This window comes from Cydia strobilella, chromosome 8 (genome assembly GCF_947568885.1).
Source record: "Cydia strobilella chromosome 8, ilCydStro3.1, whole genome shotgun sequence".
Classification (NCBI taxonomy): domain Eukaryota; kingdom Metazoa; phylum Arthropoda; class Insecta; order Lepidoptera; family Tortricidae; genus Cydia; species Cydia strobilella.
In genome coordinates, this window is record NC_086048.1 from 7342070 (window position 1) to 7362694 (window position 20625).

General features: G+C 34.7%; 3 protein-coding genes across 11 annotated transcripts in view; 2 read left to right on the forward strand and 1 right to left on the reverse strand.

The window, feature by feature from the left end:
- Nucleotides 1-20625, reverse strand: part of LOC134743569 (uncharacterized) — a 36831-nt gene that overhangs the window by 6802 nt on the left and 9404 nt on the right. For all 4 annotated transcript variants that reach the window (XM_063677087.1, XM_063677088.1, XM_063677086.1 and 1 more), the window contains 4 exons: nucleotides 20233-20350; nucleotides 19655-19790; nucleotides 7469-7608; nucleotides 2779-2897 (listed from right to left, as the gene is read on the reverse strand). In XM_063677087.1, coding sequence (XP_063533157.1) covers nucleotides 2779-2897; nucleotides 7469-7608; nucleotides 19655-19790; nucleotides 20233-20350 — 513 coding nt within the window. The remainder of the gene's footprint in view (nucleotides 1-2778; nucleotides 2898-7468; nucleotides 7609-19654; nucleotides 19791-20232; nucleotides 20351-20625) is intronic.
- Nucleotides 8061-11106, forward strand: LOC134743588 (uncharacterized). The gene is made up of 4 exons (XM_063677147.1): nucleotides 8061-8546; nucleotides 9333-9443; nucleotides 10186-10319; nucleotides 10702-11106. The coding sequence occupies exons 1-4, from the start codon at nucleotides 8473-8475 to the stop codon at nucleotides 10899-10901; spliced, it is 519 nt and encodes a 172-aa protein (XP_063533217.1). The 5' UTR covers nucleotides 8061-8472; the 3' UTR covers nucleotides 10902-11106.
- Nucleotides 12754-18231, forward strand: LOC134743586 (uncharacterized). 6 transcript variants are annotated; one of them, XM_063677143.1, is made up of 4 exons: nucleotides 12754-13162; nucleotides 14135-14311; nucleotides 14766-14926; nucleotides 15423-18231. In XM_063677143.1, exons 1-4 carry the CDS (start codon nucleotides 13131-13133, stop codon nucleotides 15602-15604), a joined length of 552 nt encoding a protein of 183 aa, XP_063533213.1. In that variant the 5' UTR covers nucleotides 12754-13130; the 3' UTR covers nucleotides 15605-18231. The 6 variants fall into 6 exon arrangements, 3 of the variants coding, with proteins under 3 accessions (XP_063533213.1, XP_063533212.1, XP_063533214.1); XM_063677142.1 differs by having other exon boundaries at nucleotides 12757-13162; nucleotides 14766-14938; XR_010128028.1 differs by having other exon boundaries at nucleotides 12758-12936; nucleotides 14766-14938.

Consider the following 20625-nt stretch of genomic DNA (forward strand, 5'->3'; position numbering starts at 1 on the left):
TTTGGTACAAATGCATATTCCGGTATGAATGAGTAAATAGTGTGTGATTTTCCATCGCTCATGTACCTATTTATTCACAACATTGCTGCATGTCATGCGCGGAATTACAATGAAATGCGTACGTATGTACGTGGTTGAATTTTCCCTGAAAGATAGAACTAATGACTAAATACTATAAATCACTACACAGCCATCTCTATACTATGTGATTTAGAGCCGGGTGGGTCTAGTATTCTCCAGGCCCATTTAAATACCTATTAGCCTTTGGTGCCCTTTCAGGTTACCTAATTTACTCACCAACCCAAGCGAACGTTTCATTCTAAGATTCTGGAGTTGGCTTCTTGTATTATTATGGTCGCTGAGCTAGGTGTGAATTGTAGTTCAACAGTTTGATGTGACTCATCATTTACGTCAAGTGACTTGCAGTGTTATAGTAAGGTGTAACACGGTGTTCCCCGGCCACTCATACCAGACGTTTTGACGTGATTTAGAGCCGGGTGGGTCTAGTATTCTCCAGGCCCATTTAAATACCTATTAGCCTTTGGTGTCCTTTCAGGTTACCTAATTTACTCACCAACCCAAGCGAACGTTTCATTTTAAGATTCTGGAGTTGGCTTCTTGTATTATTATGGTCGCTGAGCTAGGTGTGAATTGTAGTTCAACAGTTTGATGTGACTCATCATTTACGTCAAGTGACTTGCAGTGTTATAGTAAGGTGTAACACGGTGTTCCCCAGCCACTCATACCAGACGTTTTGACTCATTATTTCGTCGCTTGGGTAAGGCAAGAGTGTTAGGTTTTCCAATCAAGATTACTGTAGGTTGGTTGACAAACCTCTTTCTCTCAGAAACTTATGTTTTAGCCACTGTATATGCATCTAGTTATACGGTTACGGTAGCCTGTATAAAGTGTATAATTCCGTTGATTGGTGAGACATTGCAAATATGTGGTAGGTAGTGATTCTTGAACGTTGCAATTTTAGAATTAGTTTATCTTTACACAGGTAGCATGTCTGAATAACGACATTGGTATGCATAAGGTATATATTACGCCAAGAGCACACAAGTTCTTAACGTTTTTGACACGTTCTTTAAGATAAGCATTACATAGCTCGAGTCAATAAATAATGGGTAGGTTTGAAAGTATGCGTTTACCGCAACAAATCTGCGTTTTTCCACCGACTTCAAAATGTTTTTTTTTTAAGTATGTTCTTCGATTTCTCAAAGACAACATTGCTTGAAGAGTTTCACAGTTGTTCCCATGGTCATCAGGTGAGGATCTGATTATGGGACCCTGGAGGAAGCGAGAGAACTTGTCAAATATTATGTACAAGAGATAACTGACCCCTCTACATGGAAATTAGTTTGCAGGGGGTCAGTAATCTGCAGCTATAATATAATTATAACTGTACACACCAGTCATTTGGGTGTTTTTATGGTGCTCGTGCATTTGCTCTCGGACTACACCAACATTTATTGAAAAGGAACTGCTTTATTATGAAGACCATCAAAGGATGACGTACCTACTTTTTTATGCAGTCATTGTTTTTTAGGCTTCACATTACAGACACACATGTAAATTTGTGACCCAAAGACGGACATGTAACGTAAACAAATTAATTTTAAACATGGGGGCCACTTTTGGGGGGTAAATGAGAAAATTAAAAAATATTTTTCCAACTATATCGTGTTATATATCAAATGAAAGAATCTCATTCATTGTGAGAATCTCAAATATATTTTTTTTATAATTTTAGGGTAAACAATTTAGAAGTTATTCAAGAAAATAGGCAAAAAATGACCATTCCCCCCCCCCCCCCTTTATCTCGGAAACTACTGGTTCAAAAATTTTGAAAATAAATACACAAAATAGATCTTTACCTATAGATTACAGGAAAACCTATTAGAAATTGCAGTCAAGCGTGAGTCGGACTTACTTACTTAATTACTTAGTTTTTGATCCGACCCCCTACGGGTTTTTTTTAAGACATTTCACTCACGTTTCACATAAAAAATACATTGTTTAAATAGTGTAATGTACGGAACCCTTGGAACGCGAGTCCGACTCGCACTTGACCGGTTTTTTGTAAAGGATTATATTATTAAAATAACTATTGGAGAAATTCCTACTTCAGTCACTAACTTATCAAATTATTTTTTACAATCTTCAAACTCATCTTTAATCTCTAAACCACAAAAAATATTACATATTATTGCCCGTTTGCAATTTATATTTATATATAAACTTTGACTAAATTGATGAATAATTATGTTTTATAAAACCTCTGTAAACGATTCAATTGACCCATCTTAAGGGTTAAACGGAACAAAGACGAGGGTCAATTGAAACATATGCTTGGCATTAGTAATTGCATGTTTCTTACTGAAATAAATTGAAATAATTTTGTACATCTAGAGAAGCAGAGTACCTATAAGTTTAAATTTCCTACAATTAACGCATTTCCTCTAAAAGACAGTGTTTCTCAACTACGAAATAATGTCATGTAAGATGTTGTGCGGATTGTTAACCAAGCGTGCGCGAAACGCGGGAGAAGCGTTTCCACTTCCGCATGTGTCTGGCTGTTCTCCGCTACCGGAAAGTCGTGAAATTTTGTGATCAGGTTTAATTTTTTTTTTTGGTGATTCAGTTTTTGGATTTTGTTTCAAATTGGCGCAGTCGTGGGGGTCCGTACGCGACGTCGCGAAGTCTACAGCTCAAAGAGCCTTTAGTGTTTAGTCCTGGTTGTGAAATCATGATTAATAGATGTAGGTAACTCACTTGTCAGTCAGATCCGCCGCAGGGGTGGACACCACGACGTCTCCAAGCCGGACGTGGCGCTCGTAGTCGGTATAGTGAGGCACGCCGCCGCCGACGCCCACGAGGAACACATACTCCACCTGACGACAACCACAAGATCTGATTAACTAGAAGCTCCCTTAAAATAATAATTCAATGAGTCGGACACAGTGCCGAACTCTGAAGTGACAATCGTTATTTGTTTTATTTACAAGGGGGCAAAATTGTTGTTTAACCTCTCGTGCTAATATTGATACCCGAACAAGCGAAATATTCCAAAATTGAACCACGAGCGTAGCGAGTTTATAGCGAGCTGATAAAAATCAAATTAGTAAGTAGAGGTTGCTGTACATCATTAAAAATAGGTATAACGTAATAACGCTACAAAACAGAGTAAGCGTTATAATAATAACGTTGTCTGTTTTGTAGAGTACATGTCCATTTCTGTGTCGTAAATACTTTAACGCGTACCTAACTGTTGTCCTAAAGTCATCCAAGACGCGTCTAATTGAATTCTGTCTAGACAGAAGAAGTATTTCGTCGCATAGACTATTTTGAGCACCCTCCCTTTGCGGATTTGCAGACATCATTGCCAATATGAGTCAAATCTATTATTAGATTTAGATATCTTATACATATCGACACGCATCGTGAGGATGAAGAAAGGAATGCAGTTGAATCAAAACAAATCTATAAACCAAACGGGTTGTAAACCTTATGCTATTTGTTTTGTCTGTGGATTTTTTATTGGCATAAAAAAAGACTATCTGCATAATTAAAAAAAAGTTTCAGTACTTAACAAAATAGTTCAAATCAAGTTTTGGAGCCAGATGTACAGTCAGCAAAACCATTAGCTTGGCACACCTGCATACATATTTGTACCTATGCAGATATGCTAAGCTAATAACTTTGCTGACTGTACTTAACCCTACAGTTCTGGCGTTCCTGAGTTTAATAATGTTGTTTCACCATAGTGTTCTTAAGACCCCTTACCAGACCATTTTTTTTTCCAATAATATCGGAATGTCACGTGATTTCAATAGATAGGAAATTTGAACTTCACGTTTAAAAACCTTTAACGTTTTAATCATGTTCTCACACATACATACCTATACCTACACACCTGTAGGAACTATTAAATGTATACAAAAAATTCTGAGAACACAAATGATGTCACCATTTTAATGAACGAATTAAACAATAAATTAAACAATTCTGTTCTGAATGAACTACACCACTTGATCTTAATAAGCGATCTCGAAATGCGCTCTGCCAATTTTTCCATCCCATTATGCACATCATTTAAACAGGTTAAGGAGTTCTAATCAAAAAAAAATCGAGTAGCAACTAATCGCAGTGCTAAATAATGTGCACATAAACTTAGGCACGTTTACCAAAAAACCGGCCAAGTGCGAGTCGAACTCGCCCACCGAGGGTTCCATACTTTTTAGTATTTGTTGTTATAGCGGCAACAGAAATACATCATTTGTTAATATCAATATTACGGTTCATGAGATACAGCCTGGTGACAGACAGACGGACAGAGGGACAGCGGAGTCTTAGTAATAGGGTCCCGTTTTTACCCTTTGGATACGGAACCCTAAAATTAACATTATAAGTATACCTATCTACATTGCTTATATATTTCTACCCGAATTCCGTTCAGATTCAGATTCAGATTTTTTATTTATAAACATTCATTAAATACAGTTTACACGTCAATATCTCATAACTAAGTTGATATAATTTATAACTAAGTGTTGCATATTATTTATTTACATGTTCTAAATTAATCTATGGTTATGGTATCATATAGAGCTTGCAAATTTATGTGAGGCATGCAGTGTTTTATATTGTATCTATCTATTGGGGCATTTCACGTCAAGCGGGCAGCAAAAAAATTGTCAGGTTCTGGATTTTGTTCATTGTTGGATTAATTGGACCTATATGTGAACTAAAAAATTTGGCATCATTACTTTTTTAATATATTGCTTCGTTAAAAATTTATACGCATTTGAAAAAACTACAAAATTTGAGGAACGGATTTTTTAAAAATTATTATTGCAATTCTCTCAATGGATTTAATTATAACTAAATAGTGATTATTTGAGAATATTAGTTGATTTCTTTGAAAATTTATAAAAAAAAATTTTTTTATCTTTTTTTCATATAACAAACCGGAAGTTAGTATTAAATATCTTTTTTTTGTCAACTTCGCATTTTTTTATATTTTTTATTTTTACACAATAATGTAGCTTATGGTGTACTAATGTCCTATAAAATTTTTTATAATGGCATCTCGATTGGTTTTAAAGATTAATGAAGTATTTCGAAAGTACTGCGCGACGCTCCGTACTGAGCGGTAGTTCTATGTGGCAGTCTTTAATAGCCAATTACGGGTTTTTTTACTTTTGCGTAACGGAATTAAAGCAATAAACAATATTTCATCGGTTAAGATGTATAAAAGCAAATCATGTATTATTCAATCGTGCCTTGTAGCGCTATCACTGATCAACCATATCTTGGAACTGAAAACAAAACGTTTATGTTTTAACAAAACGCTAGAGGTAACTTAATAACTAGGTTTAGGCGGGGTATGTCACATGCTTAAGAGGTCACTTTCGAGTTAGGTCACGTTCTGAGGACGTCACTTTCTGTACGTCACATTCTGAGTTCGTCACATTCTGAGTACGTCACTTTCTGAGAACACCACTTTCTGAGGCCCTCGCTTTCTGAGTTCGTCACTTTCTGAGTACGTCACTTTTATAGCAAAGTAATATTTAAGCGTATACCTGCATTAACAATGGATACCAGCAATCATATTAGCTGTACGGCATAAAAACGGCCGTATGCCGTACAGCTGTTATGATTGCTGGTATCCATTGTTCATGCAGGTATACGCTTTAATCTTACTATGCTATAAAAGTGACGTACTCAGAAAGCGAGGGCTTCAGAAAGTGGCGTTCACAGAAAGTGACGTCCTCAGAAAGTGCCGTTCTCAGAAAGTAACGTACTCAGAATGTGACGAGCTCGGAATGTGACAAACTCAGAACGTGACGTACAGAAAGTGACGTCCTCAGAACGTGACCTAACTCGAAAGTGACCTCTTAAGCATGTGACATACCCCGCCTAAACCATCAGTGATAGCGCTACAAGGCACGATTGAATAATACATGATTTGCTTTTATACATCTTAACCGATGAAATATTGTTTATTGCTTTAATTCCATTACGGAAAAGTAAAAAAACCCGTAATTGGCCATTAAAGACTGCCACATAGAACTACCGCTCAGTACGGAGCGTCGCGCAGTACTTTCGAATTACTTCATGAATCTTCAAAACCAATCGAGATGCCATTATAAAAATTTTTATAGGACATTAGTACACCATAAGCTACATTATTGTGTAAAAATAAAAAATATAAAAAAATGCGAAGTTGAAAAAAAAAAGATATTTAATACTAACTTCCGGTTTGTTATATGAAAAAAAGATAAAAAAAACTTTTTTTATAAATTTTCAAAGAAATCAACTAATATTCTCAAATAATCACTATTTAGTTATAATTAAATCCATTGAAAGAATTGCAATAATAATTTTTAAAAAATCCGTTCCTCAAATTTTGTAGTTTTTTCAAATGCGTATAAATTTTTAACGAAGCAATATATTCAAAAAGTAATGATGCCAAATTTTTTTGTTCACATATAGGTCCAATTAATCCAACAATGAACAAAATCCAGAACCTGACAATTTTTTTGCTGCCCGCTTGACGTGAAATGCCCCTATTCTCGAAGTGTTGGTAACCTATTTATATACCAGTGACTGGCTGGAAGTACGATTAGGATAGCAATGGATTCTACCGTTTTAATAGGATTTCTTAGCAATCAAGTTGATGGTTATAATTGCTAAAAAAGATGTTGATGGCATCAACATTATTAATTTACTGACGTTCCTTTCGGTTGACCGATAAATAGGTACAGTCGAAGGCAAAAATATCGATCCAGACAAATGGCTCAAAAATATTTGAACACGACTTTATTGTCTAAAGTTTAAGAGCGTACACATATTTTTGAAACTTTGGGAATGTATATATTTATGCCCTTGACTATACCTACCTAATTGCAGTACCTAAATATTCTTGCAGGACTCATACTTCATTCGCAGTAAGACTAAACCGCATTAAGTGACGTATATGAGGGTGTGAAAAATATCAAAGGTCACCTGCCACATGACGTTAAGTAACATGTTACCTTTTTAAAATAAGTTGTTAGGTATATATACTAAGAGTTACCGTACCGTTTATTTCGGAATCACGATGATAACGAACTGATATAATATACAATAAGGTTTAAAATCGTGTTACTTTTTGTAGTAAATTAAAATACACCCATACAGCGGCAAGATGTAGTCAGAAATACAGCTGACTACATCTTGCCGCTCGAACGGGTGAGCGAGATCACCAACAGTTTTTGTCAGAAATACTCATACTCATAATCTTTATTGCATATAAATGGGTGCTAGGTATAGGATAGAAAGTTTGCAAAGGGAAGACTTCAACGGACGTTCTTTTCTCTCATGCACTTTGTTTTCGCCGGTCTTATTTCATAGATCCTCGATCCCCTCCGTGATTTATAAAGATAAATAAGTATAGGATCGGTTATAAAAGTAAGAGTACCTTTTGGAAAGTGCCAAGAAGTCTTGTGGTTGTGTTGCCTGCTGCCGTCATCGCTTCTCTCGTACGACCCACGGAGGGAAGTTTTGTGGTCACCACGCGATGTGCTCCGATAGTGCCCAACGTATACACGTTAGACTCGCCTAAAAACAAAGAAACAAGGGTTGATAAGGTAAGCTAAATGCTTAAATATGCTTCCGCTTAAGAACCTTTGTCATTATCAAATTCGCTAAATTGATTAACGTCCAAACAACGTCAACGTTTGACTATTTTGTAGAGAAACGTGATCTCTACAAATGTTTGATTAACAGGTGCTTAATGTTAGGTGCATAGACTGATAGGAATGATAGTGTTAAGGTTACATTCGGATAGCGACTGCTGTGTTACTTCTGCAGCTGGACGCGGGACATGTAACTCAATCTCCCTGATAAAATGAGTGACGGACCGAACGTTGTACTCGTAATCGCGACCGCAATGCGACAACGACATCAACGCAATTTAGAAAGGAGACTAACAGTGAGTTCTACCATATCCTCCTATTGCAATGCCGCAGCGCCATACGAACGTCACCTAAAAGAATAGCCTAAACATTGGGAGTTAAATAAAATATTGTAAAAAGGATTACATTGATCATGAATCATGATCACATTTTTGTTATGAAATTGAGGTCATTAATGGAAACCTTAAGCATATCACCAAGGTGAAGATGCATTAATGGAGGGAATTCTATGAACAAATTAAAGGGAAAAGACGACAAACTTAATCCCCTACATGTACGTAAATCGTAGTTGAGTCACAATTAATATACGATATAAAGGATGCCCGTTAAACAATAACACCAGTTCACAAAGTGGTTCAAAATAGTATGGTCCTATTAGCATAACCATTATTTGGTGGCAATCAATAATAGGTGCCTTTTAGTTTGTTCCATTTGTTAAACTTACTGGCCCTTAAGGACAATTCTGTTAACCCTATATTTTATCAGTTTTGTGTATACAACTATAACAATGGAAGTTGCAGTGTTTTTTGTTTGCATGGCAATAATTGCGCAAATTAATGCTGCACCAACACCGGAGTCAGGGTAAGTTTTGAACTCATTAATGTATATCTAAATATATATATATGGTGAATTACATAGTATCAACTATTATAATAAGAGAAATGTTGGTATTCGCACGCACATTTTCAGTTTTTTTTTTTCGGAAACGGTGACCTTAACTTTTTTTGAATGTTTTCTGATGCCCATATCTTCAAGTCATTTTTAAACAGTTTTACTGCCATATTTGAATAATCTCATGGCCTATCTGTAAGATTTTGTGACTCAGCGGGCCGTCATTTTCTTCAATCGATCTCTCCCAGGAAACTGGCTAATGCTCGAATGTTTTCCTAAACCAGGCTTTCGAGCGGTAGTTTTTTTAAAGAAAAAGGATGTGAAAATATTATAGACATACCTACAGCTCTAACCCGCTTCTATAAAATGTTCCACTATCTTCGCTTTCGGCCATAGGGAAATAGTACTGGAGAAATTACATACAATTTCGCCATGGTGTTCTTCTAGATAATCTAGATTGACCACAATTTCAAGAGAAAAAATCCAATGCCTATGAAACTTACCGGATTAAATGACAGATATATACTGGAAGTTAAATATAATTTCAGTTAAATTTTTTGTTAACTTTTTTACATATTCAAAACTTTGTCAAGATTTTACTCCGCATACGTTACATTCAAAACAGTGTTCTAAAATTAATTTAATAATAATAATAATATCCATAGTTTTTTTATACTTTAAGAAACCTTATCGAGACACAGATTTAAGTTTTTAAATAGTTTGTGTATTTAATGTAAGTTTTATATTATTTTTTAGATCCATCGCTCACCAAAACAACGAATTTGATCTACCGCCTATGGCTCGTGGAGGATTTACAATGACTTTAACAGTATCAGTCTCTACAAGCGCCAGCACAAGTAATAAATTGTAAGTTTTTATCAGGATTCACTTCTTCTTTTTCATATTTGAAAAATATTCAAATTTGCAATAATTTAAAAAAATGGTTGTATATAAATTATATATTTTATAGGTACCAATGTCAATCAAATTGAACATACAATCTATAAGGTAGGATAGTGGCAATTCGGATCACATCGTGGAATCGGAACAAGATAAAAAAAAACGTTGATAGAGTCTGTGCGGAAAAAGAAGAGTCGTGGAACATATGGGAACCTATACATTTTACGACTCTTCTCTTTCCGCACTGACTCTACTTGTCAACTGGACATATTGCATTTGAATATTAGCATATTATAATTGCACCGTACGACGTATCTCCTCTCCTCTTACCATAGGCAATAAGTAGTTTAAATAACAAATTAAGCGATTTTAGTTAGATCTCAGATCTGTTTTGTCTTGTGATCCCATGCGCCTCGCGGGTCGCCTTCTTTGGAAATAGTTTCGGGCGATCGTAAAAATATTCTTAAAATGAAATTGATACGAAAATCTCAGTACCTACTTAAGTATATTATTGAAAAAATATGACTCCTTTTTACATAATTTTTATGGAGTTATAGTTCCTTAAAAATGGTTGCATGCTTGGAACTGAAATCTCCTTTAGGTAAAGTTCAGAATCATCATCCTAAATCAAGTTATCTATATACATTAGTTCTTATAAATATACACTATATTAATATCTGTTTAACACTATTTATGTTTATTATTATAGAAAAGTTAAAATGCTACCCAAAGCGGAGGACGATAACGAGCCTATACCAGATTATTGCATAAGCAACAACATTGAAGGCAAGCATATCTGCGTTATGCCGAACCGGGAATGGACCAGCAGATCGGCGGAACCTCGTAAGTAAAATATTATTGGAAACAATTTTAATATTAGCATAGAAAAATATGTAAGCTTAGAGTGCTCACTCCATATATAGATAAAAAGCCATTTATATTAAGTTTTGGCGAGTTTTGCTAAAACTTATTTTTAATAACATTTAAGCTAGATAACTGTTAAGTTTTAAGAGAGTTTTGAACTTTTTAATAATACGTTTTTACCATACCTACCACACAACTGTATGGAGTGAGCACTGTAAGCTAGCTTATTTATTTAATATCATCTCCGGATGAGATACCAAAAGAGTAGAGTGGTAATACGAATTAGAGTAAACGGACCTATTAAAATCTTTTATTCAGAAGTATTTACAAAACATTTATGAAAAACCCATTTTGTTTTCAGAAAAGATCATAGATCACGTTATAGGTATCACGGCCGGACGCACGGATAATGGTCTCATTCTAACAGTAGAGCTAAATGGAAACCATCATGACGTCGCCTTAATCGACCTGGAAGATTTTGATAAGCTAAAGCATTTTTCGGTCGGAGGCATTGAGGAGATTAAAAAGTTGGAATTTGAATTTAAACACGAATATCAGTAGTAATTTAAGCACGTATGAATTAGGTACCTCTTTTTAAAAGAACAGTGTTACGGTAGAGATTGCCACCGTGACAGATCCGTCTGACGTAACGCAGAAACGTTACAGTATAACTGTTATTAAGGTTACCATACTGTTTAGAAAATTGTGATTTATTTATTAATTTGCCTAGCACTTTTTATGTTCCCAGTAAATTTTATGTAATATATATATATATATACTATATAAAAAATAAAAACTGAATGGCATAAAGTTGGGTCTGCTTTCAGATGTCAGATCATTTTTAAAGCTGTATACTGTGGAAAGCTATGTTTACTCACTATTATAACTAATGTTGCTCTATATAGCCTTATGGCTTACCAACTTTGGTAAGTACCAAATAGCCAAAACCTATGATGTCTTACCTTTTTAAGTTTAATATTAACACTCACTTTTATAAAGTTGTTCTATATAACCATTTGGTTTACCAACTTATATAGAGAAGTGTCTGTATCGATGATGTAGAAATAAAGTATCCTCGTAACGTACATAAGTAGGATAGATTAAGGAAAAATGGTATTAAATCCTAGTCAAATTAATTTATTTCGTAGAAAGATAATGTTGTACAGCTTTGATTATTTATTCTAGCATAAGTATAGTAAAGTATACCTAAGTAAACCTGAAAGGCGCATGTAATTAAAAATGTTAAAATATAAATTGACCACCAAAGTAACGTATTCGGGTACTTTTCAGTTATTCTCTCTATGTGAAACTCGCATTTCTCTTTACTGGTCTCATGCTCACAATTGATTGATAAGTACTAAGGTACCTAGTTTTATAGTGGAAACGTGAAGTACCCTGCATTACGTTGAACTCAATATTATAGTTATAAATAAGTATAGTATTTGCAAATATTAAATGAAAGTGTACTTACACCTTTTATGCGTGTGCGTAGTACTTACTTATGAAAACAAAGACAAAAAGAAATGCTGCACCAATTTGAAGTAAATTAAACGTAAACGAATGGTCATGATTGCTTATTTATTTCAAACGTTATGATTGTTATGAAGATAATGTGTTATGTAACATAACAACTTCTTTTATTACTCAACAATGATTCAATAAACGAGAATACTAAGTGAACCTGTTTTTATTGAAGAAATAAATTTAATCCCACGTGGCAACTTAAACTACCTATTAATCCACAACTCTAATTAATCGTAGTTAATACATGATTTTACATTAGGTAGGTACGTCTGAATCTATTTGCTAAATATTTTTCTGTTGCGCTAAGTTAATAAAAATGATAGAACTATATAAAAATTTTTTATAAATACGAATACGCTGCCGATCGATCAATGACGATTCTCTTGTATGGAGGTTGTCAGTATTCTTTATTTATTAGACTGATTTTAGTTTAAAAGTACTGTTTGTATACAGTGAACATACTAACCTACTTAAATGCGCATTTTTATTGGGAATTGTAATGTCTAAATATAAATTGATCGGTTCCACATTTAGGAGAAGTATTGGTGTGTGTTGGAATGTAACCCACACCACGCATTTATACCCCGGAACACAGCACACATTGAAAAACGTTTACGGTACCGTCTCACCGTCCGTTCCATTTTGTACATCTCACTCACAAGCTTTGCCTTTCATACAGAGAACGCGTCTAATCCATTCATCTTACTTCCACTCGACTATTTAACATACAAACTGACGGATTCGAAGTCTTCAGGGACGGAGAACTCCAAGATCAAGTAAATTACTATAATTTACACCTTATAAGAGAGGTGAATAGCGCGCAGCTGTGTTTCGTCACAACGAAATGAACTTGGTTTTTCACAACGAAGGCTGCGCGTGCGATGTAGTTAGTAAGATTTAGACGATTTAGTTATCATGATCAGGTAAAGAGAGGTGCGCGTGTCTACGCGCGAAGTTGGCCACAGCATCATTTTATACAAGGAATATACCTAAAAAGTGTTTTTAATAAAGGTCAATACAGTGCAGTGATAAGTGGTATTGTACAAAACTCGTAGTACGAGCAAGCGGGTATGTGAGATGACGCGATAAGTAACTGTTACAGCGGTGTGTTCATGTGTTGTTTATTTTCAATATTACGTCATCGTGTTAATGAAAACCATCTTTAGGCTTGGAATTTTAAGCACTGTCTGTACCGTTCTTAATTGATTTATTATCGTGTCTTGAAATCATTTCGGTTCGCAGTTTAGTGTTAACAAGTGTCTGAAGATGTTGAAAGCATGCTGGGATTGTTGGACAGGGTATGGAATAAAATTTGAATAAATTAGGCTAATTTCAACTTTAATTAAATAACTAGCTATGCCCCGACATCGATCGCACAAGATTTTAATTTACTGAAATTCTAACGTAATATAATTATTAAAATAATCTTACATATTAATATAGGTAATATCAAGTACTTTTTTTTTATGCAAGTGCATCTTAAGAGATGAAAGGCTTTTACTCTTAAGATTTAAATAGGTACTTACTACACGGTAGGTACTTAATATAAAAACCCGGTCAAGAATCCGTCCATAAAAAGTTAATACCTAGATGTGAATATTTACTTTTTATAAACAAAAACATTATGAACTTGTTTTAATACGGTACAAACAATACATGATAGAAAAAAGATGGAGGTAGGCCATCGGAAGTTTTAAGATAAACCAACTCCTGACAGGTCTACATAGACAGACAGCGTAATTGTCTTAATATACCTATTATTGTTTGTCTTAATAGGTAATATCTAATATCAATATATAAAATGGTAATTCATACGGTTATTTTACATAAACCTCTAAAATCCATACTATGTCGTGTAAAAAAGTAATTACTATAAACTCAAACTTTTTAAAAATTGCTTTCCTCATGCTTTTCTACAAAAATTTCCAGACGTACCCCAAATGTCAATGTCAACGATGCGTCAGTGTAATCGTCTTTTCAAGGTTATTATTATTTTGGACGACGACCGACAATTGAATAATAATGTATGAAAGTGAATCATATTTTATGAAGACTGCGTTTATCCTCAATTGATAGTAAATGCTGTTATCTTTATAACGTTGGACACAGTTATTAAGTGACACTTGAATCAATATCTCTGATAGTGATAGGCTGATAGGATAGGTTAGCTCGGCTTTTTACAAGTTGTCACTAGTTTCCGACCGGGATATTTTTAAATTATCTGTTGTATAATATTGGAGACTAAAGTTAGTTAACTATTATTGATTTAGAAGCGGTGTGGAAAATGGGCGTGGTGATGGCGTTTATGGCACTCAGTTGAATGGCGGCAGCGAGAGCGTTCCCCTGCGGCCGGTGCGATCGACAGAAAGAAACATGTTTGTGATACCGCGGGCGCTGAGCAACGGAGATTCTTTGGAGGTCTCTTGCACTATCAATAATCCAAACAGGTATGATCATTTTTATGAATTATAAATATAATTTAGTGAAAGATGTTCCAATATAAAGATGAATTTCCCGCAGACGGATTTGGATTGACCTAAAGTAACATTTTTAGCGTGCTACTTACGCTAGTTAAATTGGAAAGGATAAAAATTATTTAATAAGGTTTTTGAAACTCGACTAATAAATCTTGTTAAAATGTATCTTATGGTTGCAAAGTGGAAGGAATAACTACCTATGTATTTTGTCCTAAAACTATTACACTATGCAAAATAGATTTATACTTCCCTGCTAAGCCAATAGGTGTTAATTTTAAATTAATTATCTGAAAATCCCATTTTCAAAATCATTAGTTTTTGCTATTGAGCTTAGGAGGGCAATATAGATATGGATGAACACTAGTGACTTCATACGGCATAAGTAATATTCATAATGTAATATACCTATGTAACTTATTTTCAGATTCATTGCCAATTTGTTGACGGGATCACCAAGGCCAGATAATAATAATATCGCCTGTCAAATAGACAGTGATTTCCAGAGAAATGAAATCGCTGTCAGAGTCATAGAAAATGGTCAGCAAGCCATTCCAGAATCTGACCAGGTCAAAGGCCAAGCCAATGGTATGATGTCAGGTATTTGTTTTAATCTTATTATTCATGCTACCTAATTCTAATGGACAAACTGGTATGTCTACTGCTTTTAATACTGATTTAGCAAAACTGGCACAAATATGACAAAATAAAGGAATGATTAATTGAATTGAGTTTTGAGTTTGTCTGGGTCATTGTATCCTATGATTGTATGGAATTATATCGCCTCAAACAGACATCTTTCGTAATTTTAAGACTATTTCTTTAAAGGCTATCTACAAATCATCTAAGATTTGTGAAACATGTAAATCATAATGAGTTACACATTTTTTCAAACAATCAATATTAATACTGTTATCCCCCAGAACAAAAACAACAAACAATTTTGATTGACCCATTTATGAACTGACTGAACGAAAATCATTTCATAGGTTGACAAAAGCTTCACTGAACTGAATCAACTAGGAAAGTAGGAACCTAGGAACTATAATGACAATGAAAATATAAATTTGATTGTTTGTTTCAGGTTCCTCAGATGTCTTATTAGAATTTAAATTTGAAGGGGGCTATGGAAGAACTACTTTGGAAATGTATATAAATCGATCATTTTTAGATGTCCTCGAATTGAAACATGATGTTGAAAAAATAACATTTTTGGAAATGTTAGGAGATGTTAAGGTTACCGGACTAAATTTTAAATTTGCTTAATAATCTTGTAAGTACATAATATTTATGTATACATATTTTTATAAAATAATCATAAATATAATTATGTAATTAAATTTTTCAAGCGCTGGTGGCCTAGCGGTAAGAGCGTGCGACTTTCAATCCGGAGGTCGCAGGTTCAAACCCCGGCTCGTACCACTGAGTTTTTCGGAACTTATGTGCGAAATATCATTTGATATTTACCAGTCGCTTTTTGGTGAAGGAAAACATCGTGAGGAAACCGGACTCCCAATAAGGTCAGGTAACCCTCTGGGTTGGAAGGTCAGGTGGCAGTCGCATTCGTAAAAACTAGTGCCTAAGCCAATTCTCGGGATCAGTTGCCAAGCGGACCCCAGGCTCCAATAGCCGTGGCAAAATGCCAGGATAACGCGAGGAACATGATGATGATGTAATTTCATTTTTCCTGTGTTAAAGCTAAAAGGCTCGCAATTTTCAACCCATTTTAGTTAGTTATGAGAATACTTTTACATATTTTTTTTTTGTTTAAGCACTGCAGATTAGATTATAATTTATTATAATGCTTAAAGGTTGTGTCAAAATTGATAAATGGCATTATTTGAGCACATTCTGACATATTTGTTGTAATATTGATCCCATGGATGCTTGTTGTAATTAGTATAGTGATGACGCATTTGGTATTAATTTATGTGAAATTAGAATTACTTATTTATATTCAAGTACATACAATAATTGAATAGTTATAATCACGACTGTATTTATTAGGATGATTATTTATTAAATGTCTTTATTTGATTTTGCTTTGTTTCGTAAGTATTAGGAATTAAATTTGATATCAATACAATACATAATAACTAAACCTCGTCCAGCGCATTTTTTGACACCAAGCTGATCTCACATTCGTTACGATCCTGACCCCACAGAACTACGACCGTAATTGTCATGAACTAAATGATATTTTAATTAAAAATAAAATAATTAGAGCCGGTCAGATGGTTAGTAAAGAGCAGAGCAGTTAAATATTAGAGAAATCTGAAGATGTAGAGGTACGACATTCGGTCAACGTAATTTAGTCTTCCGCGCTCATGAGGTTAATTAGTTTGGCCCACTGTTCCGCATGTACTAACAGCTTTTAACTGAGCATCTGTGAACCTTATGTCTTTGTAATACGGTTTACGGATAGTTAGTCATCAGTTGCAGTGTCGACGATGGTATTAAGTATTAACAGACTCGTGCTATCTTAGCCCTTGAGTAACAGATGTCATTATCACATATGCAAAGCCAGTTCTGGATGGAACTTCGTGTTTCGTGTTTCTGATACGATCTGCTGTTGTCTATTATCAACCAGGATATTTATGCGTGTGTACTTGTTTGTGTTGTGCATCTGATGTTGTATTTTTATGTACCTATTTCTAAATGTAATTCTGTATTATAACAACCTGACAGTTGGCCAAGTGTTAAATGTATTAACACTTTCAGTGCCTATTTCCAATACAAAATGAACACACCTAGCGTGTTCTTGGCAGTGATTAGTTTTAATAAACTTGTCATGCGATGTTGCCGTTGCGGAGTATTTCCCACTTGATGTGTGCAGCTACGAGTATGATTACCTAAGCAATAGAATTTAACGTCATACAAAACGAGTGATTTTTATGTTGCCCCACCACGCATGTAAAAAGTGTTGCCATTTGAAATCTCATTCAGTAGTTTAACGTATCGCGCAATAAATTCTAAGTTTTCCAATAGTCATTTTAAATATTCACTTAAGCTTTTAAGTTGTTCTGAAATTATAAGAAGCGGGCTTAATAGGGCCGATATGTACAACAGTAATAGGTCCTGTAAAATAATAAAAAAAAAGTTTTCCAATGACACTTACGTTAATTATGCTTTCATAATTTAAACTAGTTAGGTATTGTTATTAATATAATCCCACCGCTGTAAACGCTATCAGGATATAACTTGTGCAATTGTTTTTTAACAAACAACATCATATGTTAATTAAATGCAAAATTCCCATCTATGTAAAAAATTTACATATCGTTAGGCTTTTGTCGGACGGGTGGCGAAAAAAACTTAATAACACTGTCCTTTAACTGTAAACTAAAATTTAATAACACTGTCCACTTAATAACAGAAACAGAATGTTTGGAATTGTAGAAAAGGTTTAAAATGTAAAACAATGGTCTTATATAGGTATGTTTTATGTATTTCCTGAAATAGAAGCATTTAGTCCCGCGTTGTCAGTAATTTATGCATATATTATACTGTGCCTTATACACTGTTAGTAGTTTAGTAGTGTTAGTATTATATAAAGATTAAGCTGTAACTGTAGTTGTTTGTACTAGCTATAGGTAAATACTAAAGCAGTTTACACTTCAAGTCTAACCTTAAGCAAACATAGATAATAAAATACTTTGTCATATCTAACGCTCATGTCGGTAACGTTGACGATGTTTGCAAATCCAAATAAAGGATGTTTAAAATAGAGTCAGTTCTCAATAGTATCACTCTGAATTTTTTAAAGTTTACACGTGACACATAACAAGATAAGACGCGTTATACATATAGATACCTATTTTATTAATATTGTGATACGCATTTAGGTTTTCAAGTATTACTTCAACTAGTTGGATTATAATATGTAAAAGCGGTACCCAGTTTTTTTTTTCAATACCCGTTAGACCGAACCGAGGTAAGTCTGCAAAGATTTTCATAGCACAAGCAGTGCCAGTGTTATTTTCATACGTCATAATTTCATAGATAGCAGTTTGACGTTTAAAATTACATAACTTTTATGTTAATCATAATGCCTTATTTACTCTCAGTGTAAGCCTTAAATAATATCCTTATTAACTCCGAGAATTTTGATGTTTATTATGAATTATGAATGCAACTTTCGGGAAATAACATACAGAAATAGTCGGAGCATTGACGTAAATGTACATACTCGTATATCTTAATTCATATTCATAACAACAGTTATGAATGAATTAGTTGTCTGTCTATTATGATTTTCCGGGTAAAATATGTGTGTACACATAATGTGGTTTTACATTTACATAGATAAATGAAGTATATTTAGCAAACACTAGGTTTCAATTGAAATTTCCCATTTAGTAATGTCAATGAGCAGAAATTATGTACCTAACAACTTTACTAAATTGTCGCTAAAACAGGAAAAGCAAATATGGGTAGGTACCTAAAAATAAAATTAATTTCAGTAATCTTGCCTTTTGACCGAAACCGACTGTTTTATAAGACAACCTGTAATAAAACTAAAAAAAAAAACCTTATAGGGTAGATATGCCAATACTCGACCCTACCCTACTTGTACCTGCAACCTAGTCTAGTACTCAAATACTACAATATATACTGTTTGAGAATAGGTCAGGACGGAATTTGGCCAGGAAGGCACGTTTGTCATCGTTTGTCTTGTCAATATATGTAAAGGTCACGCTGAGCAACCTTTACTATGGGACTAACCAAGAAAACGCAAAAAAAATATTGTTGGCTTTCCCATAGAATACCTACATTGACATTTGATCTGCCAAAATGTATGAAACTACCAAATTATTTTCCACGATTTCGGGGTTGATCCCATAGTAAAAGGTGCTCAGTACTCTCAGTAGATATCACTGACACACATATAAATAGGTACAATACAATAATACAATCTATAGGTCCATTTACCTCGCAAAATATGGCTAAGGGTTGAAAAAACACCCTGCTAGTCTAAGAAACGTGAAGAAACTTGCGACTAAACTTTTGAGTCGATTTCAGGCATTTAGTAAACCAGATACATTATGCGTCTCTTCTTCTCGAGGCTGGTACGCACTATATACAAACTCTGTATTATTTTTTTAGAATTTGAAACTAATTGTACATTGAGAATTCATACATCAAAAGTTATTCGAGTCCGTCGATTAGTAAAAAGCTAATACTGCGTTAAAAACTTTGAGCCAAGCTTTAATTGAAACAGAGGCCACTGGCGCCACTGCAGCGCACACTAGCTAAGCACAAAAGTGAAACATGGCGAGGTGACGCCAACGCCATATGTGACTAAAAAAGACTTACCGACTGTCGTATACCGCACGAATGTCTCTTGATTGTCCATCATGGCGTCCACAGCTTGCTTTTCGCAGTACAGCGCGGTTATTATAGCTATGCTTGGCTGTCGCGATGAACATAACGTTGGCATTTGTTTCACGACCTACAAACACAAACAGAGATACAGTAAATTAGGAGAATAATTTATTATGCGGATAATATCCCTAGCCATTTATTGTCGCGATAATCCCAGTGTGGCCGTATGAAAAACGTTGAATTAATGCGTTTCCCGTTAGTGTGGCCCCAGCATTACGAAGGTAAGCACTGAAAATGCCTACTGAATGAATATATACAAGAGCGATTCGTTTGTATGTAAATGTGAGTGTAACATGTGTTTGTGATTTTGAATACCTACTGTTATGCTCTTAACAATAAAGTTGTAGTGAGTGTTCCACCTCGCCCGCTTCACATCGACGTTGACTTTACAAATGCCGACCTTACTGTCCAGGCAGGAAGATTCAATTCCTGATAATAGTGTAAACTGATGTATGGAGTGAGCACTCTAAGCTTACTTATTTCTCTATGCCGCTTTGAACTTTGGTTACCTGTGTGTCAACGCTGTGCTGCCGAATGTATAGTCCGTCCGACATGGCCCGTGTGAGGCCCTTTTCTTCTAGCGCCTCCAGGGCGTCCTTCACTTCTGCTTTCGACCATTTTCCTGCCCTATAAGAAAATAACATTTTAAAATATGTTCTCAACTGAACACGTCATACAAATCCAAATAAAGACCGTTTATTGATAAATAAGTATTTTTCACTTCAGCAGCTCGAACAAGCCTACTTTTGTCACTCCCTGGAGTGAGGAAAGTGCGACTTTCCTCACTCCAGGGAGTGAAACAATGTAGCTTTTTAATTTAGTGAAGGCCATGAACTTCATACTACGGTACGGTACGGTCCGGTCCGGTCCGGTCTCGTCTCTTCTCGTATCGTACATATTAT

What these genes read in the sequence shown, in the direction of transcription:
- LOC134743588 (XM_063677147.1), top strand. Translation starts at nt 8,473, where the DNA reads ATGGAAGTTGCAGTGTTTTTTGTTTGCATGGCAATAATTGCGCAAATT. An exon ending in GCCAGCACAAGTAATAAATT is followed by an intron (nt 9,444 to 10,185) that starts GTAAGTTTTTAT and finishes TTATTATTATAG; the next exon opens with AAAAGTTAAAATGCTACCCA. An exon ending in CAGCAGATCGGCGGAACCTC is followed by an intron (nt 10,320 to 10,701) that starts GTAAGTAAAATA and finishes TTTTGTTTTCAG; the next exon opens with AAAAGATCATAGATCACGTT.
- LOC134743586 (XM_063677142.1), top strand. Translation starts at nt 13,131, where the DNA reads ATGTTGAAAGCATGCTGGGATTGTTGGACAGG. An exon ending in TGCTGGGATTGTTGGACAGG is followed by an intron (nt 13,163 to 14,134) that starts GTATGGAATAAA and finishes TTATTGATTTAG; the next exon opens with AAGCGGTGTGGAAAATGGGC. An exon ending in ACTATCAATAATCCAAACAG is followed by an intron (nt 14,312 to 14,765) that starts GTATGATCATTT and finishes ACTTATTTTCAG; the next exon opens with ATTCATTGCCAATTTGTTGA.